Raw genomic sequence first — 25,939 nt, forward strand, 5'->3', positions numbered from 1 at the left:
CCAAAGTCCAGCAGTATGTTTGCTGTGACATCTCCCTACCTCACTATTCTAGCTTGCATGGTATGTTTTTAGGCCCAAATCCAGAGTCCAACTTGCTAGCATAACTGAATATATGGGGAACAGAGAGAAAGGAATCTTCCCCATTCTACAGTGACTCTGCTGTCACACCACAAATTCCAGTAGCGTAATGATAGCTATTTATTGGATATTTTGTTCATCTCAACTGGAGATCTACGGCTGAAATGTGGGTTGCTTCCCTTTTAATGTTGGTCCTTCCATCTCAGTTGAATGAGTTAGGATATTGTACATTTGTCCTTATCAGTAGAATCAGCCCAAGATTTACTTGGTTATTTGGTATCTGGCAGTATTTCATGCTGACATCAATTCTGTTTTCAGTGACAGCAGAATAGAGAGGTAATTTAGGGAAGAAATACTCGATATGTGGAGTCACACTTTGTATTAAAAACATTTTATTTTTCTTAAGCAATTGTTTTTCATGCTGCAGTTGAATTCAGTGTTCTTTCGTTGGGCAGTTGTAACAGTATGCAGTCCAGCCAGAGTGTTTAAACCCTTGGGCAATTCAAAGGGCACTGAAATGTCTTAATTAAATCCTGAAAGTGAGAGTGACCAGAAGTGGAATGTTCTGAGAATGATTTCCTGTATGATCAAAAGTTGATCTGTGTTATTCTTAATTATGATATGATATCCTCTTTTTCCATTTAATCTACACTGCTTCTGGCTAACATTTTATAATTGTGATTTATAATTTATGATTTATTTAACCAAAAGTGTAGTTGTCATTGTTCAAACATGTATTGAGACAAGTTACACCAGTGTAACTCTACCCTTGTGGAAAGGTAAAAAGCAGATATACTGGTCTGGAAAATCTGGCTCTAGATCCCTGCCCCAAAGAGTTTACATTTTAAATCCCCAATCCTGCAAAGACTTATAGATGTACCTGTTTTATCACAAGTAAATCCAATGGATAGGAGCGGAAACTTTACAAATTCAGAGTTAAAATAAGGTGCAGTGTGCCTTTTTATTGGTTGGTTGGTTTGGGTTTAGGTTGCTTAGTTTGCTTGTTTGTTTTCACAGTAAGGGGTAATTAACCACTGAAACTATTTATCTAGAGGTGTGATGAATTCTCTGTCTCTTGAATAAGTCTTGGATGTCTTTCTACAAGATATGCACTAGGTTAGCCAGAAATAATAGATTTGATATATGTGTGATATGATGAAATTTTGTGGTCTATCTTATGCATGTAATCAGACTAGATTATCAGAATGGTCCCTTCTGGCCTTAAAACTGCATCTGGAACGTTGTACACTGGAGTAATCCTCTTGAAGTCAGTAGAACTGTTGCATTAAATTAAATGTCAGTGTGTAGTGTATGAAGTCTTTGTAAGACTGTGGCCTACATATGTGAATAAATTGTATCCCTTTGGGTCACCCAAGTATGATTTCAACTATATCCCCTAACAGGAACTAAGAATTGCATATTTGCCTTGTATTCCATAGAGAGAAATTTTTAACTATCTGTTCTCTTTGACTTTTGCACAGAAATTCATTTTATGTCATAAGCGATAAACAACTATATGTGACCTGAAAATTTTCAATTAATATGACTAAGAATGCCTGACTATAATCCAATATATGTTGTTTTCTCTCTTTATAGGCCAGTGTTTAAGGATAATCAGGGAAATGTTGACAGAGACTCTCGATTTTCACCTTTGTTCAGGCAAGAAAGTAACAAGATTTCTACTGAAGATTTAATTAAGTTAATAGCAGAATACAGAAGGTAAGAAATGAGTCTCTGGTCATCTTGTGAGAGGTTTAAGATTATAATACTATACGGAATACTTTTCTTTAGTATCCTTGTTCATTTTGATGAAGGTGCCTAAATAGCCATATACATGCATGTTTTTCAAAATAGTCCATTATCTGCTAAAGAGTTGTTTTGGCTGAAGTTTCCAGGATCATTGGAAAGGCATTTGACATTAATACACATTATTACAACTAAAAGAATGTGATTCGTGAAATTAATGTCCATTAGGTGTGGTAGACGTGGAGGAACAAGTAAGAAAAAGAAATATAAATGAAAATAATCCTTTAATGGTTCTCACATTCCACTCTATTGTTTATAATTGGGAATGTTGTAGCAACCTGTATAGTGGGCATTGGAATCATCTATATTTCTCAAACATTTGGCAGTATGTGAATTATGAAATGGTGATTTGGCTGGTTCCCGTCTCACACAAGTGTAAATCAATATTAATTCCACTGAAGTTGATGTAGTTGCACCAGTGCGACAAGAGAATCAGACCCAGAATATCTCCTTATGTTCTCATATCCCAAAAAACCCAACCATAACCACATTAATTTGACAAAATATCACTATTATGTTTTATGAAATTCTGCTAGGACCTCATCCAACACTGATTAAAATCAATGGAAGGACTCCCATTGTCTTCAGTGGGCTTTGGATCAGGCCCTTAATCCTCATGTTACAAGTCTAGGGCAATAATTTCAAGAGTTGGCCATAGGTGAGTTAGTCAGTTTGTCTGAAGCGTCTTCTTTTTTAGAGAAGAGCAAGAGTTCTCAATGTGGCTGTTGCAGGAGCCATTGTGCCTTAACCTCCCCATAAGTGAGTGCTCCCAGTATTCCTATAAAAGAGGGGGTGGGTTTCAAATTGTACAGCAGTAAGCAAATTGAAAAGCAATAAGTTAATGCTGATGAGGTCTTCACTAATTCACATGCAAAAGTCCTTGGGACCTTCATGACTCTCTTCCATATGACTCCTTCCTTTCCCATGAATCCCTCTCCCCACAAAATCCCCAAGGAAGTACTTCCACAGAGAAAGCAGGAATGAAGCAACACTTCTCACTTCTGCACCCCTTGGTTTGGATCTGCTGGAGTCCAGTCACCCTTGGCTGAGGAGACGGTAGGGAGAACATGGGCCGAGGGCTTTGTGGGAGCATATAAAATGATTTTCCAAATAGGAATTAGTTGGAAGCAAGATTTTCTATTAATCAAAGTATTATTTTGATTTCATATCTATTAACCCCTTTTAATTTGTTTGGGAAGATAACACACTTGTTTTCCTTACACAGTTTGATAGCCCTATTAAATACATTTTACCTTTATTTCATTATTTAAATGACTGGTCATATTTCATTTCATATTGCTTTCTTAAATCAGAAATTACATCCTCTCTTGCATTCTCTTCATCAGCATCCTAAAATGTTTTCATTTTTTGTCATTGCAGAGCAGAGAAGATTAGCAAAATACAGACCATACCTGGCAACCTGGACATTGTAGTAGATTATTTCCCTTTGGAACATCCAAGTATGAGTCCATTTTATAAATATTCAACATTTACAGCATTTAATGTAGGCCTTTAAAATTAATTATTGCTTTGTCACAGTTCTGCAAGATAAGAAAGAACAAAAAATGTAATTTTGACTTTTTTAATTATTTGGGGGGAGGGGGTTGATATTATTTTAACCAGTGCATATTGAATTGTTCTCTTTTTTTTCTATGCCTATTTTGAATTGTAGGAAGAGCATGTGCTGTGTTCATTTGATGAGTCACAGCCTGTGCCTCTGACTGGTACTGAAGTAAATTGAAAGACTCTATTTGACTTTTGTGAGTTTTAGATCAGCCCCTGTACGAAGTATTATTATTATAGTAATGCCAAAGTCTCCCAACCCAAATTTATTTCACTTGTTCTTTTTCTACTACATGGGTTACCTCTCTCTATGGTCCAGTCATGCAAAAAGCTCAGTACCTACCATTGGGAGTTGAGGGTGCTCAGCAAACTCAGAGAAATGTTAATTCAGGAACTGGTTAAGTCTGAGTCTTATAAAGGACTTGCTATAATGGCAACGTTGCCACAAAAGTGAGGAACAGACCTGAGGAAATAGTGTTTTTTCATGGTTTGGGAAGGGGGAAAGGAGCTGAACCAAAAATTCTTCAAAACAATAGTTTTATTGGAACCAAATTTTTTTATCATATTACAATTAAAAGAATATATAAAATTGAATCAATCCAAATGTTATTAAGTCAACCGAAAAACATTTTTTTTTGTTTCAAAATGTTTTGGTTGATTTCATTTTTTTCTGTGTTTTTGTTTCAGTGATATTCAGGGTTTTTTTTTTTTTTTAACCTCCTCCCCATCCCTTTTTAAGGTCAAATTTAAAATCAAAATCAAATAAAAAAGTTGAAATAAAAGGTTCAACTGTTTTGATTTTGTTTTACCAACTGAAACTATTCACCAAATTCAACATGAATTTGACTAATAATTTCAGACCCTGAAAAAATGCAATTCAGTGAAAATAATGTATTAAAAATATTCACCATTTATAGTGAGGAATGAAATTAACAGTCAGTCATTCTGTTATGATACAGTCACTAGAACACTAGACTAGCTCAGGCATAATCATGGCAACCAAGTGGGGAGATAAGATTCTTAAAGCGCTTCTCTCAATTATATGTGTTTTAATTCAGATTTAGCCATTTATATATTGTCAGTTTTAATACATTTTTACATAAAGTTTAACTACAAAATAACTTCACAAAACATCAAAGTTTTTTCTAAATAAAAGAAAGGGAAAGGTCCTCATTTTTGTTTGCTGCATTTTTGTGTGCAAAACAGCCCTGTTTCACACAGATTTGTTCAATATGTTTTTGCCTACCTCCTTAATCATATTTTACAATGGGCTTTTCAAAGGGGCATGTGGAAGTTACAGGTCCTGACTTTTATTTTTCCTCTGCCTCTTCCCATCCCCACTCCAACTCCTCCCCCAAGGCTCCTGTCTGCTCACTGCTCTTTGCCCTCCCCTAAATGCTTCCCCTAACCAATAAAAAACTGATCATTAGCACCACTGAACAGCACCCTGGCATCAGTGCCTATGGAATTTATTAAAAGTCACTGAAAGCTGGCTGCCTAACTCCCCTTGGCTCCATTGGAAATCCCACCCTGAGCTATTAATAACAGTCCTTTGGCATCAGAAAATTTGCTTTTCTTTAAAGGCCCAATCTAAAACTCACTGCAATCAATTTAAAGACACCTCTTTACTTCAGTGGACTTGAATTAGTCCCTAAAGCAGCCATCTGTGTTTAACACCTTTTTGGTGAAACATTGAATTATTCTTAGCCATGGCTAAAAGCTTGTATTGCTAAGGAAAGTTAACATGAAGAGAGTTGGTCAGCAATCTCTTTAAGAAATTCCCAATAAGACTGTCTCTCTAGGAACTGCCAGTACCCTGATGAGAATTATCATCAGTTTGCATTAGACACCAGAAATGGAATGTCTGTTTTAATACTGCTTGATTTACAGTATGTCCAGCAAGTGCCTGATATATTGAATATTAGGAGAAGTTGTTTGTCAGTGTTTAAGCTGATATAAAACCCTTGGCTCCTCTGCTCACTGATGCAAAGGAGACATACACGAGTAAGTCCTACAGGGAGTGTTGGGAGCTACGTGAGTCCTTCCCCCTATGCTATTCAGCCACAGGTTTCCCTTCTGCAAAATATCCATGCATCTGCCTGGCAACTCACAGAAAGAGAGCAGGGCCAGAGGGTCCATAGGAAAGCAAGTAACATCTGCTGTAATTGGAGTAAGCCCTTTTTTATCTCATGAAATCCACATTTAAAAAAACAGAGCTCTGAGGCTCCACACAGTAGAGTCACAGAGAGTAACTAGTAGCTTGGTAGTTAATAGCAACCTGGCCAAAAGCTAGTAGGGTGTGTGTCTGTTGCGCTGTCTGCATTGAAAAAGATTTCATATGCTGACTGGAGCCTTGGTTCCTAAGGGATGCTAACAGTGGGATAGGATGTGCCTGAGCCATTGCTCTTTAAAAGCTGCAGCTTTTGTGCATTATTTTCTTCCTTTCTACTTGGTTAATTAGACACAATAGGGAAATATATGGGTCTATGTCACCATATTCCGTGAGCTGCTAGAAACATTTGCATTCAGGGAATGAGCTGGAATAAAGAGTCCTCAGGAATCTGTTAGGTTTGTTCCCTTTTGCCCTGAAGAGTTTTCCGTGTTGGAACCCAGTATTACCTGTCTCTTTAGGAGAACAAAACAGAGACTGCAGCTGGTATAACAATGCTGTAGGTATTCACCATGGAGACAAGTTTCATTCTAGGGCTGGACTTTTTTTTCCAAAACCTTTAAAAAATGTTCATCTCATAGTTTTGTTAGACAATTTTAAATTTTTCCACAAACCTCTGCCTAGATTCTCTGAATATGTTGAGGCAATATCCTATCATCCTCTTAAGGCCTTTCATTCCTATCATATATATGGCTTGTTTCAATCAGAAATATATCGATTGCTGCCTCTAGTGGGCTCATCACTTGGCAGCAGGAGAGAATACTGCATCCCCTTCTCCAGAGCAGACTTTCTATAGTCTGTCAAGAACAAGCGCTCATGGAAAGAATACTAGTCTCTACTATGCGGGCCAAGACATCCTAACCTGGGATCAAACTCTTCCAGGATGATGGAATGTTCATTATTTGGAAAACATCTCTTTGATGGCTGTGTGTGACTATCGAATTTTTCATTGGCTGATGGATAGATTCTTGAGGTCAGCAAAAGTGACCAGCTTTGTGGCACTAATGAGAATAAATCAGATAAAGAACCTTTTATAATAGCCATTGGCCCATATTGGCTGATCAATACTTAGGAAACGTAATTCAGCTATTCACCATTAATATTGACTGGGAGATAAAGGAAAAAGGCTCTTTCCAGCTTATTTCTGGAATATATCTCACAGCTATGGCTGAAAATGCCTGAGACCAGGCATGGCCTTGTTTTAGTTGAGAAATTGGCTGGAGGGAAGACTGAAAGCGTTTGTTAAAAGAAAATACTGTCTTGTAATTGAGCACAGTCTCCACATCTTGCCCTTTCTCAGTAGTCCTATGAATTTATCCCAGCCTGAAAGTGGCATGACTTCTGATTGTGGAAGTTATGAAAGGAGCAAGAGGGAGAATTAGAATATAAAAGAGGCAGGGAGAGCTTGTTTGTATGATCTAACTACCCCTTGATTGGTTCTAGAGTTTGCAGGGCTGAGCTTCAGGTTGCTTTTCTTTGGAATAGAAGTCAGTGTCTGACCTCTTCATATAGTTCAGACAGCCAGGCTATTTCCTTACTGAAATCAAATTTTCCACTGATTTAGTAGCATGCATTGGAATATCAGTCTGTGCTTTTATGGCATCGATGATGAGTTACTCTGCCCTTTGGAGGAAAGGATAATTATGTTCATCAGCAATCTCTTGAACTGAATTCAGATACTGTGATTCTCTGAAGTAGTAAATCTAATTCTAGGTAACTTATCTCTTGATTTTGTTGGCTGCCACTTAGATAGCTGATGAACTTAAAAAGTAAATGAGAAAATGTGCTAAATAGAGCTGTCAACTCAAGTAGAACAATCTGTCTTATACTTAGAGCTGTAACATTGCTGAAATTATAAGGGTTGGAACGACACTAGTATGCTTTGTCTTGGATAATGTTTATTTAAAGGCACTATATTTATTTAGTGCTACAATATTTAACTTAAATGTAAATCAATACAAATAAGTCAGTACAAATAAACCAATTAATACTACTTTAAATGGGGATACAAACTGGCCCTTTGTTTCTAGGTATTGGATATTACACCCTAAGTACTTTTTATTAGTGTATTTGTAAAATGACAATTTCATTTTCTGATTTATTTATTTATTTATTTATTTGTTTGTTTTAAAGATTGCGTGACATCATCTTTTATCCCAATCAAGCCATTTTATAATATAGAGGAGCATCAACCTACAGTTGAAGTGGAGGAATTTGTACAAGTATCCACAAAATATTCCCGGCCTTATAGAGTATATAAGAACCAAGTATACATCTACCCAAAACATCTCAAGTATGATAGCCAAAAATGCTTCAGCAAGGTAAAGTAAGCAACCGTTTAAGGGTCTGATTTTGCCTCTCTTAGCCATCTTAAGTAATCCCTTAATCCATGAGTGCTCTCACTGCAATGAGTGGGACTACTTATCATAGCTAAAGATGGCAGAATAAGATTCTAAATTACTGAACTAACTTGCTGTCTATTTGATTCTGTATGGAACTTTTAAGCACAATAAGAATTTCCTGGAAGTGATTTTACATACAGATATTAAAGGACCCTTTTATGCTATAAAGGCAGCTCAAAGAAAATGTAGTATAGTAATTGCTGTCTGGCAATATTCTAGGAAATATATTTTAACATATATATGTATACAGTTGATCCTCTCTGAAATGAACCTTGAGAGCTCTGTGCATATTCTTACTAATTGAATATGAATTCAAGTCAAGACAAGGCTAAATACTGGTCCCTTTATGTTCTGCTTTTGCATAATGCATTTGAAGCCTAATTTAGTGCCTTCATGTTATTCTTTTTATGTGTTTATTTCCAATAATTTGGGGGGAGCTACACATATTTATGATGTGGCTCATCATCCATAGTGTTCTCCAGATTTTAAGCAGAATCTTGTTATGCTAGCCAATTAGCCTGTCATAAGGTGGGATTTTCAGGTCTCTCCTGCATGTCGGTCTTCTCTCCTGAGCCTCCGATTTCTCTCTCCATCTCTCTCTCTCTCTCTCCTCCTTCTACTGCCTCAACTGCCCCCCAGCTCTCCTCTGCCTCCTGCCTCTCTCTCTGTCTCTCTCTTTCTCTTCTCCTCTCCCTCCTGCCTCTCACCTGGGGGACCGCGGAGCCCAAACGGAGCAAGCAGCTGTTTGGGCTCCCCTGCGGTGGCCCTGCTGAGTGGCACAGAAGTCAGCCAAGCGACACGGCAGGAGGCAAAGGGGGGCGGGGCAATGACATTCACGGCCAGGGGGTGGGGCCTGGAGCTGCTCTCACGCCGCACGTCACCGCCCTCCCCCCTTCGCCTCCCACTGTGGCATTCGGCTGACTTCTGCGCCGGTCAGCCAGGCCGCCGCAGGGTAGCAAGCAGCGCAAGCGGCCGTTTGGGCCCAGGACTCCCCATGCAGCATGGGCCACCCAGAGGGAACAGCCAGCATTTCAGCAACAGCGCCGCCCAGAGGGAACAGCCAGCATTTCAGGCAACAGCGTCCCCCAGAGGGAACAGCCAGCATTTCAGCGTTACAGACTCTCAGACATTGGGCTACTATATATATGATTTTGTTATATTTTGCATATCTTAATTTCTATGTGTTTTCATGGTTTAATGATTTCTACTTAAACTTTCAATGAATCACTGTTGCAGGCGCGGAACATTACAGTGTGTATTGAATTTAAAAGTTCAGATGAAGAAGGAGCCAAGCCAATGAAGGTGAGCAAAAACAAAGCACATTTGCAGAACAATGTATCAAAAGAGGTTTCATATGAAACCCAGTAATTGAGAGTATTCTAATCAGGGACATTTAAAGTGTGAATATTGCAATATAGTCTTTTAAGTCTCCATAACAATGTTTTTAATAGCAGTTATTAACTGTATCAGCTGGAAGTGTCAACCCTGCAGTGCTAGTTCAGTGATTAGGCAAAAGGAAAGCTTGCAAAACATGGCTATTTCCAAGAAATGGCACCACCATGCAGAATGTTTTGATTTAAAATGTCAAGCTGTGCCTATCCTATACCTGGAAACAGCCTTAGAAAAACAATGAAGTGTTTCAGTATAGACCATATAAGGTACTGATACTACTGTTGTTATTTATTATTTGTATCATCTTAGCAATTGGAGCCCCGATCATGGGCCAGAACCCCAGTGTGTGCAGCTCTGTATGGATGTAAAGAGCTTACAATCCAAGGCAGACACAAGCATACACACCCACAGCACAAACCTGAGTTTTCAAATGTGGCTGATTAAGCCGTGTACTGAAGTCTGCATTTCAGCTCCAAAATGTTTTATACACCCAGCACCAGTCCTCAGCTAGCTTAAATCACTTTTGCTTCATTGACTTCAATGGCACCATGTTGATTTACACCAGCTAAGGATCTGATTTGAAGTCTGATCTAAAGCCTATGGAAAAGAATGGGAGCTTCTTCATTCTCTTCAATAGACTTTGGATCAAGTCCTTGGATTGAAGATTTTCCAAGCCGTTGTGGAGATTTGTTCATTTACATCACTTCCATTAGTTGTAAAAGAATACCTGTCTGAATCATTAGAATATCTTGGCAATCTCAATATATACATCCTTAAATAGCTCTTAAATGTCGAAGTTCCTAAACTGATATTTAGGGTCCACATTGTAAAGCAAGTGCACACATGACTTTGGCATACAGATCTCTGAACAGTAAGGTTATGTGCATGCTATCATTCCAACTCGCAGCAACAAACTGGGGGAATTTACATGCCACAGTAAAGAATGCACACTTTTGCATATGTCCTATGAAAATTAGAGTGTAGATATTTATTAAGTCTTAGTCTGAAAGTTCAGGCCTTATTTAACATGATGATGATGAACTACTTAAAAATAAAAGGTGGGATTTTCAAAAGCAAAAGTAGCTTAAGTGACAAAGGAGCATAACTACCACTGAACATTTTCCCCTACACATAGTAGATTAACATAGAAAAACATAGAAAACATAGAATAATAGGACTGGAAGGGACCTCGAGAGGTCATCGAGTCCAGCCCCCCGCCCTCAAGGCAGGACCACGCTCAGTCTACACCATCCCTGACAGATGTCTATCTAACCTGTTCTTAAATATCTCCAGAGAGGGAGATTCCACCACCTCCCTTGGCAATTTATTCCAATATTTGACCACCCTGACAGTTAGGAATTTTTTCCTAATGTCCAATCTAAACCTCCCTTGCTGCACTTTAAGCCCATTACTCCTTGTCCTGTCCTCAGAAACCAAGAGGAACAAATTTTCTCCTTCCTCCTTGTGATACCCTTTTAGATATTTGAAAACCGCTATCATGTCCCCCCTTAATCTTCTTTTTTCCAAACTAAACAAGCCCAGTTCATGAAGCCTGGCTTCATAGGTCATGTTCTCTAAGCCTTTAATCATTCTTGTCGCTCTTCTCTGTACCCTTTCCAATTTCTCCACATCTTTCTTGAAATGTGGCGCCCAGAACTGGACACAGTACTCCAGCTGAGGCCTTATTCAAAGTAAGAATAAGAGCCTCCGGAAAAGGGCGCTTTTTCCGGAGGATCGGGGCCAGTGTAGACGCTCTTTTCCGGCTTTTTTAAAAGCCGGAAAAAAGCGGCGGACATTTTTATTTAAATGCCGCGGGGGATATTTAAATACCCCGCGGATTTCCCTACTACGATAGGTGAAATTTACATGCCCCTTCCGGAAAAGGGGCCAGTGTAGACGAGCCCGAAGAGTGAGTCTACACTAGCCCCCTAGTTCGAACTAGGGAGGCTAATGAGGGCAACCAAAATTGCAAATGAAGCACGGGATTTAAATATCCCGCGTTTCATTAGCCTGTTCCCGGGCGGTTGCCATTTTTGGAAACTGACTAGCCTGGAATAACTGCTTGCATCTACACGCGGCAGTGAAATGGGAGTTTGAAGTAAATCCCTTAACTCGAATTAGCTGTTAAACCTCATTCCACGAAGAGTAACTGCTAATTCTAGTTAGGGGTTTACTTCGAACTCCCATTTCACTGCCGCGTGTAGACGTGGGCAGTTATTCCAGGCTAGTCAGTTTCCAAAATGGCGACCTCCCGGGAACATGTTAATGAAGCATGAGATATTTAAATCCTGTGCTTCATTTGCAATTTTGGTCGCCCTCATTAGCCTCCCTAGTTTGAACTAGGGGACTAGTGTAGACGTACCCTAACAGATTTATTGGAGCAGAAGCTTTCGTAGGCAGAGACCCACTTTGTCAGATGCACGAAAGCTTTTCCAATAAATCTGTTAGTCTATAAGATGACACAGAGGAAATTAGTTGGTTCAGCTTCCGGCAACAAAACCTTGGCTTGTTAGCTCAACCTGTAGCAGCTCTGGCTTTTCACTGTGGAGATCCCCAGTTTATTCTTCAGCATATAAACCAAGCTGGTGGTCAGCACATCTGGCTGGCTCACTTAATGAACTGCCAGATGTGTCGATTGTCCATGTAGATATGTCATGCATTAAAATAGTATTAAGAAACTAAGATTATCAGAGTTAGATTTCCCAACTTATACAGAGTTGTTCAATGAATAGAGAACCTGGCTTTTTTCGCAGCTTCACTTTTGACCGTAAGCCATCCACTTAATATCTTTGCACCTCCATTTCCTCACACATAAAATAAGCTAATCAAGAATAATAGAAACTAGAAATATAAAGGGCCTATTAAGTTCCCTTATTCTGCAAATGTAGGAAATTCTTGTTATTGTCGTTGTGCCTAGAGGCCCCAGTAAATCATTGGTGTTGCATTGTGCAGGAACAGTTTATATAAAGAAAAGACACTCTTGTAAATCTTTTTTGAGCTATGTCTATATTAGTATTATCTGCAAGCTTTGACAACTGAACTGAAGTGTAATATTTTAACAGTGTATTTATGGGAAGCCTGGCGGACCATTATTTACAACAGCAGCCTACACAGCAGTGCTACATCATTCCCAGAATCCTGATTTCTATGATGAGGTCAGTTCATTCCTCACTGACTAGACAACTATTACTCTGACAATACGTGTTAATTAAAGGCACAGAAATGTTTTTAAAAAATTACCTGTCCTGCTATAACTGTTCACGTATATAGGTGAGTATGAGTTTCATTGGATAGCAAGATTTTTACTCATTGAAACACACAGAGCATGAAATAAAATCTCACCGTTTCTCTTAACATATCATAATGGCCAGTCTTTTTGTAAACTCTTTTGTGTACATACTTAATAATGATCAGCCCTGCTCTCTAATGTGTTTGCCTGAATCAAAAGCCAACCTCCAACTTTAGTTCCATTTAATGTTTTCATTGTACTATTCTTTAGAGGTGAAATTCATGCATGGTGCCCAGATCCAGCTTAAGTCCCTCCATACCATTTAAACACCACACAGCTTCACCATGCAGTAAGGGACTGTGGCTTCTGCAAGTTAGCCACACCTTTGGGGAATATAACGAAGCCTGCAAACTGGCCTTCAGTTTGTGGGGTATAGTAATAGCTACATTAGCTCCTTTGCATGCAGATGTACACTTCACCAGCATAAAGTTCGGTTCCTTGGGTTTTCTGCAGGTGAAATTTCACCCTAAACAATTCAGAGTGCTCCAGAGCCTTGTAGTATTAGTGTTTTTGACAGCACACTAACAAAAGATCATTGCTTTTCTAGACTTTGCACTTTTGTTTTCAGAGTATACTAATATTAGTAGTACTGCAGACAGCAGGGTTGGTCCTGTGTTCTTCATTGGCAAAACTTTCCTTTCATTTCAATGGAAACTTAGCCTGAGTGAAGAGCACAGGTCAGGCTCAATGGGTGGAATTCTCCAAAATACAAAGTATCCATTTAAGTTCCATGGATATTTAAGAGATCTTGATTTACAGAGGCTGGAGTTGAAGGTGCTTAGCACATCTGAAAATCTGACCCCAATTGGTGCAGAGGGCCTTATGCAAGCCCTCTGTGTTCTGGTGAGTTTTTTTCCAGCATGACTATAACATATTGAGTTCAGACTTCACCATCTAACAAAAATTGATTTTGGTGATCCTGCCACACAGTATTGACCCTGACAAGCAACAAATATAGTGCAATATCTAAAAGAACCTTCCCCCCCCCCACTCACTGATGAAGTGGGTTTTACCCACGAAAGCTCATGATACTATATATTTTTGTTAGTCTCTAAGGTGCCACAGGACTACTCATTGTTAACCTAGTGTAGCATCTAAAGAAATTGTTTATGTTTCATGTTTAAATGCTCATTTCATTGATATGTTTATAATATATGCTATTTTCACCCTTAACCTGATAATTATATCAGAAATAAGTCCCAACCCAATTTCTAACTCTAGATTAGTTAGGTACATCGTTACTTCATAACTACGGTGCATAAGGGGTCTTATCCATTTGTTGCCACAGTAACATTTCTCAGTGTATTGTTCCCATGTGTTTCAATAGATTAATAATAGCCCACCTTGCGTTTGTGCAGATAAGTGAACAATAGACTACTTTTTCTTATTGGGACCTATGGGATTTATGACTCATTTGAGATCATAAATAAAAGTTTTTATTTTTACATCAACCCTTGTTCACCTTCAGTCTTTGTCATAAAATCACTTATGATGAAGTATCATTAATATTTTTAATTTAAAGGGTATCCAGGCTGACTCACTCTTCTACTAAAGGAGGAATGATAGAGAAAGAAAGAATGGTGTCTTCTGAATAGGGTCTCCTGGAGAGGAGATGACTAGTTCTAAGCAGCCTGTTTGAGCAGGGTTCTTGAATTTTCAGTTCTGTGTTATTTCATTAGATACACAAATTCAAAGGCAAGGGAAGAAAAACCAGTGAGCGTAATAAATGGTACCTCTCAATGATTTCCTTAAAAGACTAGCTGTTACACCTGTAAAAAGAGCAACACAGTTGCCGGTCAAAAGGGCAGCTTTAATTAGAGATATATAGAAAGAGGAATTTCTCCTTTAGAGTCCATCTCTTAGTCCTGGTTGATTCCCTTTAAACTAAAGAGAGGTGTAACCTTTTACATTTCAGGTGAAAATTGAGCTCCCCACTCAACTCCATAAGAAACACCACATTCTGTTTTCATTTTATCATGTCACCTGTGACATAAATGCAAAAGCTAATGCCAAAAAGAAAGAGGCTCTGGAAACACCAGGTACCTGCAGTAGAATTACTTTCAAATAATTCCTTGCTAATGTTTGTCTGCATTATATTTATAGTGATATTTGTTCATCTGAGGTTTAAGGATTTCACAGTTTCTGTTTGTTGCTTTTGTACACTGTAATCCTGTGAACTGAAGATCTTATACTAAAAAATGTTGTATTGGTTTGCTCTTGTGTGCAGTTGGATATGCTTGGCTTCCTTTACTGAAAGATGCCCAGTTAGCTTCTCAAGAACATAACATTCCAGTGGCAACCAGTTTGCCTCCCAGTTACTTAAGCCTTCAAGATCCTGCAAGTGGAAAGGTATTAAGAAATATTTTTATATTATTCAGAAGGAACGAGAGAAATTGAAGTATGTGTTATTAAAATGGTAGGGCCAGGTTCTCATTTATGCCATGCTGGCAATGTTAAGGAGCCATTGTATGAATCATGAACTGGACCATGCTGTTTAGAGTATTCATATGGATATCATTCAGATTTTAAGCTGATATGTATACCAACAGAATCAGGACAAATTATGTCTTTTCTGGTGCAGTGCTGGGAAAAGAAATTACCCTACCTAACTGGCACTAAATGGGTAAACTATGAAATCTTCACAACTGTTGGAAGCAACATAGTGTGGAGAGTGGGTTTTATACACTTTCAGCTGGGGTTCCCTACCCAATCTGACTAGCAAAACTCCCCTGATCTTTGTCATTGCTTCCAGTATTCCCTACTAGTCCTTGAGCTGTGCCCAGTTAAAAATCCACAGGAGAGTTTCTGGGCAGTTTCCTCTGCAGTTGTACAAACTGAGTAATGCAGAAGAGCTAAATAGGTCTGTGGATCTAATCCAGTGCTTTGTGGCAGTGACAGGATAGTGTGGAAACTCCCATTGTGACTGCCTCTGCAGTAACTGAGAACTGAATATTTCAAATAATTTACTATCCAGCCCTGAGGGACTTGCACATTCACAAAGCTCTGCAACAAAAAGTGATGCAGAACTGAATGATGCTGACACGTGTATACTTTTGTGGTGTTAGTAAATGAGGAAATAAGAGAACAATATTTTTTTTCCTGCAGAGTGGAAGTGACATTAAGTGGGTAGATGGTGGGAAGCTGCTTTTCAAAGTGTCTTCATTTGTTGTATCAACTGTAAATACTCAGGTGAGTTTGCATTTTCTCTCAGATGCCCTTATCTGTCCATCAAAAATGAGTGCTAGGAAAAGCCTGACAAATTATCTTAATACAATATATCTTGGATCTTTTATGAATCTGTCTAACATTAAAGATCATCTCAATGTAGGAGGGCTGAGGAGTGAGAAAATAAAGAAGTAAATACCCCTTTTAAGGAAAAAGGAGTATTATTTAGGATGGTACAGACAGATGTAACTAGAAATTTTAAAACATCCTGATGTCGAGATATGTTGGATCATGGGAAAACCCCATTGCTTTGGACACTGAAAACAAGACTGGACAAAGCATTAGCAAAGGCACTCTGCTGGTAAGTGGATGGACTATTGTAGTCAAATCCCTGCTGGCCTTTTCCACATCTGATTTCTATTATTCTGCAATGCTGTATGGTGCAGTGTAAAGTTCCTGGATTTTATCCAGCATGACCAATTCATTGAGATTGTTAGCAAATATTTGAATTGCAGTCCATGCTAAAATAGACATTAACTTTAGCGTATGTTTTTCATTTTAGGATCCATATCTGAATATCTTTTTCCAGCAGTGCCAAAAAAGAGAAATGGATCTCTCCCAGCCTCCTACCTCAGACTTTATCATGTCATGCAAGGTAAAATAACTATAAATGTGTTACGAGCTGATGTAAATAAATGCATTGTAAGGGCTAAATTCTAGGGATGTCAATGTGTAGACAACTACACGATTAACTGATAAGTCTGGGCACAGGGGGAAAGAGGGGAGTAGAGAGGGACAGGGGACACTGCTGTGAAGCAGCCTTTCATCCGTGGAACTCGGATCCCCCACAAACAGGGGCTGCTGCTACCCCACACTGCTGCCTCTATATCAGAGGCAGCAGCACAGGGCATCAGGTGGAAGCCGGTCTTCATAGAGAGGCAGCAGCACAGCATGACACAGGGAGTGGGGCTGGGAGCTCACTGGTTGTCAGCCTGCCTCTGGGGACTATTGAATAGTTACACAACTATTCAGTTATATGCTGTTTAACATCCCTACTAAATTCTAGCTCTTTTTGAATTTTTCTCCCAAGTGAACCTGTTTATGACTCTAAACTGCCATGAGCTAGACTGTGTCCCAAGGACATAGGTCATCATAAGGTAGAGCCTGCTGCCATGCTGCACCAGAGAGTGTTGCAGAGAAGGAATTAGAGCTTGAGGAGCCACAGTTATCTTGCTGTTCCCCTCTTGCTCCAGGCCTACTTTTTCCCCTTCTTTTTTTGCAGAAGAGAGGAAGTTAAGAAATTGGCATCCAGTACCCTATAACTCTGCATACCGGCCCAAGGATACAGAGAACCCTCATAGGGGGATCTTATTCCTTTTTGCATTCTTACATGGATGCCCACTCCTACAATGAATTCTGAATCCATTGGGCAGTGAGAAAATCACATGGGCTCACCTTAAAATACATATTTTGGAGCAGAGTAAGAAGGAGCTAGAATACTGAAGGGCAATTTACAAAACATTATACTTTCTTAGAGATCATCTGAATCTAATAGCAGTTTCTAGGTTAAGAGACTAACATGAAAGGCATTTTCCCCTCATTACTTTATTTTCACAATTAAACTGATTTTATTAAGCTGCTCAGTGAAAGATAATTTTGCTGTATCTTACCAATAATCGTGACATTTCACTGGGCAACTATTTAAAGATGTCATTTTGTAATATGTGTGAATGAAAGTGAGATATTTATTTTGTTGCTTTTGTTTTTGTTGTTTTAAATGTAGTAATAATAAGTCCTGGTTGAATTTAATATTGTGACTATTTTCATGAATAAAATCATTAGGTTCCATTTCTTCTATGATGTATTTATTATTCATGTGTATTCAGCTGTTGACTAGGTATTTGGGAAAATGTTTGTGAATACCCAAAAGGTGCCTGATTTTTAGCATGAGTGATTACACACCCAGAAAAGCATGCTAGAAGTGCATTGTTCAATACTTGCTACTTTTTGCATGCCTTTTTGTTATATTTCAATCATCCAATCAGGAAACAGAAATAAAATCACATGAATTAGGTAGCCAATCACACAACATAAATAGATAACAGATTTTCCAAGTGCACAGTTCATGAACAAACAATAATCAGGAAAATAATTTCCCCAAATTTCGGTTTCTATATGTAAATCAGAAATTCATTTGAAGAAAATCAGAGAATTAAATCCATAACAATATTATTTTAATGAATAACTCTAGCTCAATCATGTAGGATAATGGGGCGTCACTGTCCATTCTGTCTAGAGAGTTTTTAATCAGTATGATTTTTGACCTGCTCATAATTTTATTTAAAATGAAACACACAGCATATGAGGTCTCAGCCCAGGAATAATGTTTTCTCAAAATTGTAGGGGCACAGGTTTAAAAGTAAAAACTTCAGTCCTTCAAAATTGCTACATATGAGCAAACATGGGGCAAGATTCTCCACTATCTTACACTGGTTTAATTCCACCTCGCTGCAATTACCAGATGGTAAAACCAGTGTGATGGAGTGGAAATCAGGCCCTAGTGGTCTGTGGTTTATGTTTGAAATCCATCTTTATTCTGCTTTGTGTTTCATACAGAATTTGCTGAAAATTGAGAAGATTCATGTAATTATGAATTTTCTTCCTGTGATCCTGAATCAACTCTTTTGGGTTCTGGTACAAAACGACATGGATGAGGTTACCACTGCAGTAACAAGGTATTCAAAAAATTGTTATATATATTAGGGGCAAATACATCCCATTGTGCAGGGGTCTGCAACCGATGGCTCTAGGGCTAAATATGGCTCTCAGTATAGAACCAAATATGGCTCTTTTGTTGTTCCTAAAATACAGACAACTTTTAAAATTAAAATGAAAAGTTAATTCAAATATTTAAAAAGGCATAATTATACATGTCAAGATTCTCTTTTTTTCTCTATTCACCTTTAACTATTCATTTTCACAACCATCCAGCCTCTCCACTCATTGGTGGTCATGCATATTTTCTTTTTATTTGATTGGTCGAGAAATCTTTCCATCATCATATGTGATGGTGAACTCTGTGGCCCTCTAATAGTAACAATGGTGAAGAGAAAGGGAGATGATGAGTACTGAAATTTTCAAAAGGAATGGACAGACTTATATGCATTTGTGGCTAGGTCTGGATCTCCTCACTGTCTCATTTGTAGAATGAGACTGTCCTCCTACCAAAAAAATGAATTTAGAGTGGTATTTCATGACAAAACATGCAGCATTTTCTACAAAATACCCTGAGGGAGGAGTGTGAAAAAAAGCCTGCAAGGAGCTGCGGCAAAAAATGAACATTGGGCAAAATAGGCAATTGTCATGGTCAAAAAAAGGTAGGAGCTTAAACTCTGCAAGTTTTGCAGGCTCATACAGCATTATTGGAGAGGAAAAGCCTTTCACTGATGGGGATTACTTGAAAAGAGACATGCTAAAAATTGGTCATGGTGAGTTTCACAACAAGGACAAAATCGTACAGAAAATTCAAGACATGACATTATCAGCAAAAATAGTTCATGACAGAGCTGTGAAAAGGCCCATCAAATTGACAAGGAACAAATGCAAAATTTGAGTGCTGCTACTTATTTTTGTTTGTTTTGGACAAAACAACTGACATATGTGACATTAATAAGTTGTGTATTCCGGGATGATATATTTGTGGAAATGCTGTGCACAAAGAAATGATTGAGCTATTACTAATGAGAAATTGAAGAAGGGGCAAAGACATTTTTAAAACTGTGATGAACTTTGTAAATGAGAAAGAAAGACAGATGGATAATCTTGCATCGGTGTATAAGAACGGTGCACCTAGCATGGTCAGCAAATACAAGGGATTCCTTATTCTTGTCGGAAAAGCTGAATCACCCACTTTTGAACTTTCATTGCATTGTGCGTCAGGAGGCACTTTGTGCGCAATCTTGTAGAACTGAACTCGGAAATGTAACGGAACTGGTTGTTCACATTGTCAATTAGATTCTTGCCAGAGCCCTTAATCACCGTCAATTTCAGTCACTGCTCACTAGTTATCTTGTGGCAAAGTTTCATCTCATTTTGCTGCCAGCATTAACAAGATTAAGTCATTTTTGGATATGAAGCGTGTCAAAAAGTCTGAGCTTTCAGACTGTGACTGGTTGCTCAAGTTTTACTATCTCATCTGTATTACTGGTCAATTGAATGAGTTGAACCTTAATCTACAAGCACAAGGAAAAACAGTCCTGACTCTGCAGCAGGAAGTATATGGATTTAAGTCAAAATTGACACTCTTCATCAGATACAGAGGAGGGCAGACTGGCACTTTTTAAAAGATTACAAATGTTTTGTGATTCATATCAGAGAGGGAATCCAAGTAACAGCCTTGATTTAAAGCATCTTGCTGGGTTTGTTTCTGAGCTCCTGATGGCATTCAGAGTTTCATTTTATGACTTTTGCTAACACCGTGCTTTGTCCAAGTTTATAATTCGTCTACATAAAGCATCCGTTAAAGAACGACAATCATTCCAGATATCTCAGTCAGTGATTTGGAAAAGGAAATAGCAGATTTCAAGGATTCGGCTATCTAGGTGGAAAAAATTGTCAAGCTGAATTCTGATTTGGAATGTCTTGCTCGACAATGTGCAGAATTGGCAAAACTGCGCAAATGGAGCATGCTGATAATGATAATCTGATTCTGCAAACTTGGAAAAAACTTCCTGTCGCATAGGACACCTGTCTCATACACCACCATCGGAATGTCAGCTTGGCCTTGCTTTCAATGTTTGGCACTACAGGCAGTCCCCGGGTTACATGGATCCGACTTACATCGGATCCCTACTTACAAACGGGGTGAGGCAACCCCGCACTAGCTGCTTCCCCCCAGCAGATCAGGGAGACACGAAGCTAGCGCCCCCCCCCCCCCCCCCCAGCAGATCAGGGAGACGTGGAGTGGCTTTTCTCAGTAGACACCTCAGCTTGAGAATAAAGGACTGAGGGAAGTGAGGTGTGGGAGAATAAAACTGAGCTCTGGAGAAATGTTTGGCTAGAGTTTCCCCTACAATATGTACCAGTTCCGACTTACATACAAATTCAACTTAAGAACAAACCTACAGTCCCTATCTTGTATGTAACCCGGGGACGGCCTGTACTTATATGTGTGAGCAGACTTTCTCTCATTTGAATCACTTCAAAGGTAATTTGCACTCAAGATTGAGAGCAGATAGCCTGAATGCATGTTTGAAGCTGAATTTGACCAATTGTGGTGTAAACTTCAAAGAAATGTGCAAAAAGATGCTAGCACAGAAGTCCCATTAAATAAAGTTAAGTGCAATGCTTTGTTTATGCTATTATTAAGAATAATTAATTAATTAATTATTCATATAATGATAATATAATTATAATTAATCAATATTAATCAATTGTCAGTGATAGTACATGTATATTTTCATTCATGCAAATGGGCATTCTTATACTGACTCTTTGTTGACTCATTCTTATACTGAATTTTGATGTACTTTTGCTCTTTGGTTGAAAGGGTTGCTGACCCCCTTCCATAGTGTGACTTTTGATTTGATTTCAGTTATGAACCATGGCTGAATATGCTATTTAGATTTTAATAGAAGATGAGCTCTTTATCCCAAAAATATCTGACTCCTAAATGTAACAAAGAACTTTGTAAGTCAGTCAGGTAACTAAATGTAGGCTATGATATCACAATTGACATGAGCCATAAAATTGTTTTTCCTATGCAGACATTGTTTTTGCTACTGTTCAAATCACTTGTCTGCCAACTAGTAACAAGGAGCTTTGCTAGAAAATTTCCTGAGGTGTTGAGCACTTCCTGGAATGGTGCTTAGTGTCCTTAATTCCCTCTCACTTCCTTCTGCGTTGAGGCTGCTGAGCACCTCAAAGAAAGAGGTCAGTGCCTTGTAGGATTAAGTTTATAATTAGGTGAGTCAGGTTACCACATTTTGGACAGTTTGTAATGAAAATATTTAAGCATTAACAGTGAACAACAGGGAAGGCATTATCCAAGGAAATAAAAGTCAGCGGGAGTGACTCACCAAGGGGTCTGTAACCTCCAGGAAAGTCCAACTAAAATATTTATTTATTTATTTAAAATAAAATATTTATTGCTACTCTTAACCCTGAAAACAGAAAAAGAGAATGAGGTAATTTCCAGCAGATGCGCTGAAAAGGACGTTGTACTCCATAGACTTCTCTCTGTTGGCCTTTCCCCAGCAATTAATGCCTGGGGAGTAACCAGAAGACAAACACAACTTAATCCTCAGCAGTCCCATTGTGTTTCTAAGTGCTGTTAATATACTTTATATATTTACTGAAACTGGTTTGCCCTGCTTAACTGTTGAAGGGAGATTTATTGTAAGACTTCAGGTTCCTGATGCTGGATTCCTTGAGTTAACTTTAATAGGCGTTTACAATGCTCAACACTTCAAAGGTTTTCAGGTCCTGAATTTCCACGAATAGGAAATTATGTCTGGAATTAATTTAGCAGTGCAATTTCCCTGGCTGGCAAAGGCTGAGCTTATCCCAGTGGTGATATACTCAGTCTCCAAAAGGAGGATATCAAACCTTCTCCTATGATCCCAACCACCTAATTAATTAACTCCAATGCCAACTGGGGAATAGATGGTTTTTCCAGAGTTAGTATAAATTGGGGTACCTGGAAAATGAGGCAGTAATAAAGTTGGTCTAGAGACTGGAAGGACAGCCTTTTTTATGCTTAAATACTTGGCTATCCACCCACCTGGTAGAAAATGACTTTTCAGTGATTATCTGGGTACTGGCTCTGTAACAACATTGCTGATGTCAATAGCAATGTGCACAGCTGTGAACTAGCAAAATTCTGTGCATGTCTTTCATTGTTTGATCGCTGTACATGTACACACATTGTATTTTGTTTTGAATAACTTGAAATACCTGGGGTTGAACAAGTTAAAAACTATAGAAAAAAACTCAAAACTGTTCATAATTGTGAAAAAAATATTTTCTTTGTACTTTTGTCTTGATTACTGATTTTCCTGGGGATCCAATAATGTAGTCATTATTCTGCCAAAATTCAGGTTGATATCAGATGAGTAAGGACTGAATGACTAGAATCTTAGCAAATAATTTGCTCAATTATTTATTTTCCAAGGAGTACTAATTACAATGAGAAATGGTTTGCAAAACAATGTAAAAAATAGCGGCTTTTTTTTTGGATCCTATTGCAGGAGTACACGGAAAACATCTAAAAAACTAGATCAGTAGTTGTAAACACTGTGGTGCATGGATTGGTTTATCAGAATAAGAACTTAAGAATGATCATACTGGGTCAGACCAACGGTCTATCTAGCTCAGTATCCTGTCTGCCAACAGTGGCCAATACCAGATGCCCCAGAGGGAGGGACCACAACAGGTAATCCTCATGTGATCCCTCTTCTGTCACATATTTTCCAGACAAACAGAGGCTAGGGATACCATTCCTATCCTCCTGGCTAATAGCCATTGATGGACCTAACCTCTGTGAATCTATCTAGCTCTTTTTTGAACCCTGTTAAAGTCCTAGCCTCTGCCACATTGTCTGGCAAGAAGTTCCAGAGACTGACTGTGTGCTGAGTGAAGAAAAACTTCCTTTTGTTTGTTTTAAACCTGCTGCCAGTTAATTTCCTTTGGTGACCCCTAGTTCTTATATTGTGAGAATAAGTAAATAACTTTTCCTTATTTACTTTTTTCACACCAGTCATGATTTTATAGACCTATCTCATATCCTCCATGATAGTAATACTAATTAACATATAATTAAGAATCCATGATAGGAATACTAATTAACATATACACCAAATAATTTTAAGTTTGGAATATGGTCCACTAGGTCTTAACATTTGAGAGCTGCTGCACTAATTTTGTTTTCATTCTTGCCATATAAACATTGGCTATTTATTTTTACATTTTGCAGAATAAATAGAATGTATCTTGCCTGAAGTGCTCAAAGAATCGGGGGGAGGAGGTACCTAACAGGAGACATGTTCTAATAAAGATGGAGCAGACTTATGTTCAGTACCTTTGTGAATTTCATGGGGTGATATGTTAAAAAGAGGGAGCTCTCAAAAAAACATGGTCACTGGTGCAGGTTTAACTGCATACAGAGAGGGTGCCTCTGGCAAAGTGACTTACCAGTCAGTGTGCTGCCTGTGCAAGGCTTTTGCTCTGTAGTCCTGTCATCCAGCTTCACCAGTGGTTCCTTTTGCCTTGTGACCCGGCCCTCTGGCTCCGTTATCTTTACTCTGACCCTTTTTGGGGTAAAACAAGATTTTTCACCCATTAGTCCAGGACCTCACACTGGACCTGCTCCAAACCCAGTAGTCATTCTGGCCTCTAGTGTTTGGGGTCTTTCTGCTAATTTTCTCAGTGAGGTTGTAGATTAATCCGGTCCCTCCCTCTATTCTGTGTTTTAACCCAGGGATCCTTACAGCATATGGTCAGATCTCTTGCTTCTTCCACAGACTACTCGCCACATTAGCCCCCCTTTCCCTTGGGAGTTCATAGTGTGAGGAGGGGGGCTTCTGCTCCAGGGTGCTGCTCCTAGTTCTCAAGGCAAGAAAGGAAAGGAAACTAGCTTAACAGAAGCAAAAAGCAGCAACATCTTCTCTGTCATACCCAGATCATCCAGTCTCCTGCCCTACAGTTTTGTGTGCACAAGCAACTAAAGCTAGCTTGGCTCTCTGCTACGTTCCTTCCTGGCTCCTGAGGGTGAGGTCTGTCTACCACCCCAGGCTGGGCTCTTTTCCCTTTAAGGCTCATCTACAAAGTTGGCATGGAGCTGAGTTGCCCGAGCCAAAGTTGCTCTTTAACCCCTTCTGGCCTTGTGTGGGGTTTGTACACCCCACCGCAGAACCCTTCCCTTCTAAGTGTCCCTTTGCCAGACTTCTAAGCCCTGAAAGGTTAGGATAGAAATTCTGACACAATAGCTTTCAATAGACTTTGATTCCCAACTTCATTTACACTCTCTCTAATTCCCTTCCTTGTAACTTCTTCATAATATTCCCAGATCCATATAAATGTTGAAGTGTCCTCCAGTGATTTGTAGGCTCATTTAACACCAACATCACAACTGTTAACATTGTTTTAACTGGGTGTATTTCGTTAGAATAGCAGTAACTTTTTAGAATAAGGCCCTGATTTACCATTGTGCCCCATACAAGCAGGGTTCTGTACCAAGATAAAGTGCCCATGAAGTCAATGAGTTCCACATGGGCACAGACTATTAATTGCATGGATCAGACACATAATGGATAGTTTTGAATCTGTACAACAGTGTGATAAAATGTAATGTGTGTAAAGATGTATTTTCTGCTTCATGCTGAAAGATTGCTTATTACCTTTCTTCTCTAGGGTTCTTACTGACATTGTTGCCAAGTGCCATGAAGAGCAACTAGAATACTGTGTCCATTCTTATGTAAAGGTATGAAATATCCAATTGACCTTTGATCGTCTGCTGTATGCTGCACATTATTTCTGCTTTCTCTTTCTTCCTTTCTAGTAGTTTTTCCAGTATTTGAACATCTGCCTTCTGCCTCTTTAGATGGTGCAGTGATTAGGGCACTAGCATGGACTTGGGAGACCCAGTTTTCATTCCCTGCTCTGCCACAGACTGCCTGTTTAACATTGGGCAATCACTTAACTCCATTCTTATAGAGGGGAATTGAGGCTAACAGAGATGCACACAGCAGTGTTTATAGGATGCATACTTTAAAGCCTGTGATGTGCTCACATATAATGGTAGGGGGCCATATAAGAATCTAGGTTTGATAGATTTATGTAAAGTTCAAGGATGTATTTTGCATCATTCACATTAGATAGTTTTATCATATTGACTAGCTATGTGCATTGTATATATACAAGGCATTTCTCCAATAGCAGTTAACACATTACAAATGGTCAAGTGATGCTTAGCGATAATTTTTACTGAAGAGGTGTTTCTGAAAGCTTTTGTGTTTGCAGATTGCTGTATGTTTCTTCTATTATATATTCTTAGCCTTCTAAAGTTTTCTCAGGATA

At 38.8% G+C, this 25,939-nt stretch overlaps 1 protein-coding gene across 16 annotated transcripts in view; it reads left to right on the forward strand.

Moving 5' to 3' along the window:
• The window catches only part of DOCK10 (dedicator of cytokinesis 10), a 258,333-nt gene that overhangs the window by 164,496 nt on the left and 67,898 nt on the right, over positions 1-25,939 (forward strand). For all 16 annotated transcript variants that reach the window (XM_075937572.2, XM_075937573.2, XM_075937576.2 and 13 more), the window contains exons 15-25: positions 1,675-1,797; positions 3,265-3,344; positions 7,751-7,938; positions 9,256-9,321; positions 12,474-12,566; positions 14,616-14,739; positions 14,928-15,049; positions 15,806-15,889; positions 16,428-16,520; positions 18,482-18,600; positions 25,274-25,343. In XM_075937572.2, the coding sequence (XP_075793687.2) occupies positions 1,675-1,797; positions 3,265-3,344; positions 7,751-7,938; positions 9,256-9,321; positions 12,474-12,566; positions 14,616-14,739; positions 14,928-15,049; positions 15,806-15,889; positions 16,428-16,520; positions 18,482-18,600; positions 25,274-25,343 (1,162 nt within the window). The remainder of the gene's footprint in view (positions 1-1,674; positions 1,798-3,264; positions 3,345-7,750; positions 7,939-9,255; positions 9,322-12,473; positions 12,567-14,615; positions 14,740-14,927; positions 15,050-15,805; positions 15,890-16,427; positions 16,521-18,481; positions 18,601-25,273; positions 25,344-25,939) is intronic.

Source organism: Pelodiscus sinensis, chromosome 10, assembly GCF_052426305.1.
Source record: "Pelodiscus sinensis isolate ZL-2025 chromosome 10, ASM5242630v1, whole genome shotgun sequence".
Taxonomy (NCBI): domain Eukaryota; kingdom Metazoa; phylum Chordata; order Testudines; family Trionychidae; genus Pelodiscus; species Pelodiscus sinensis.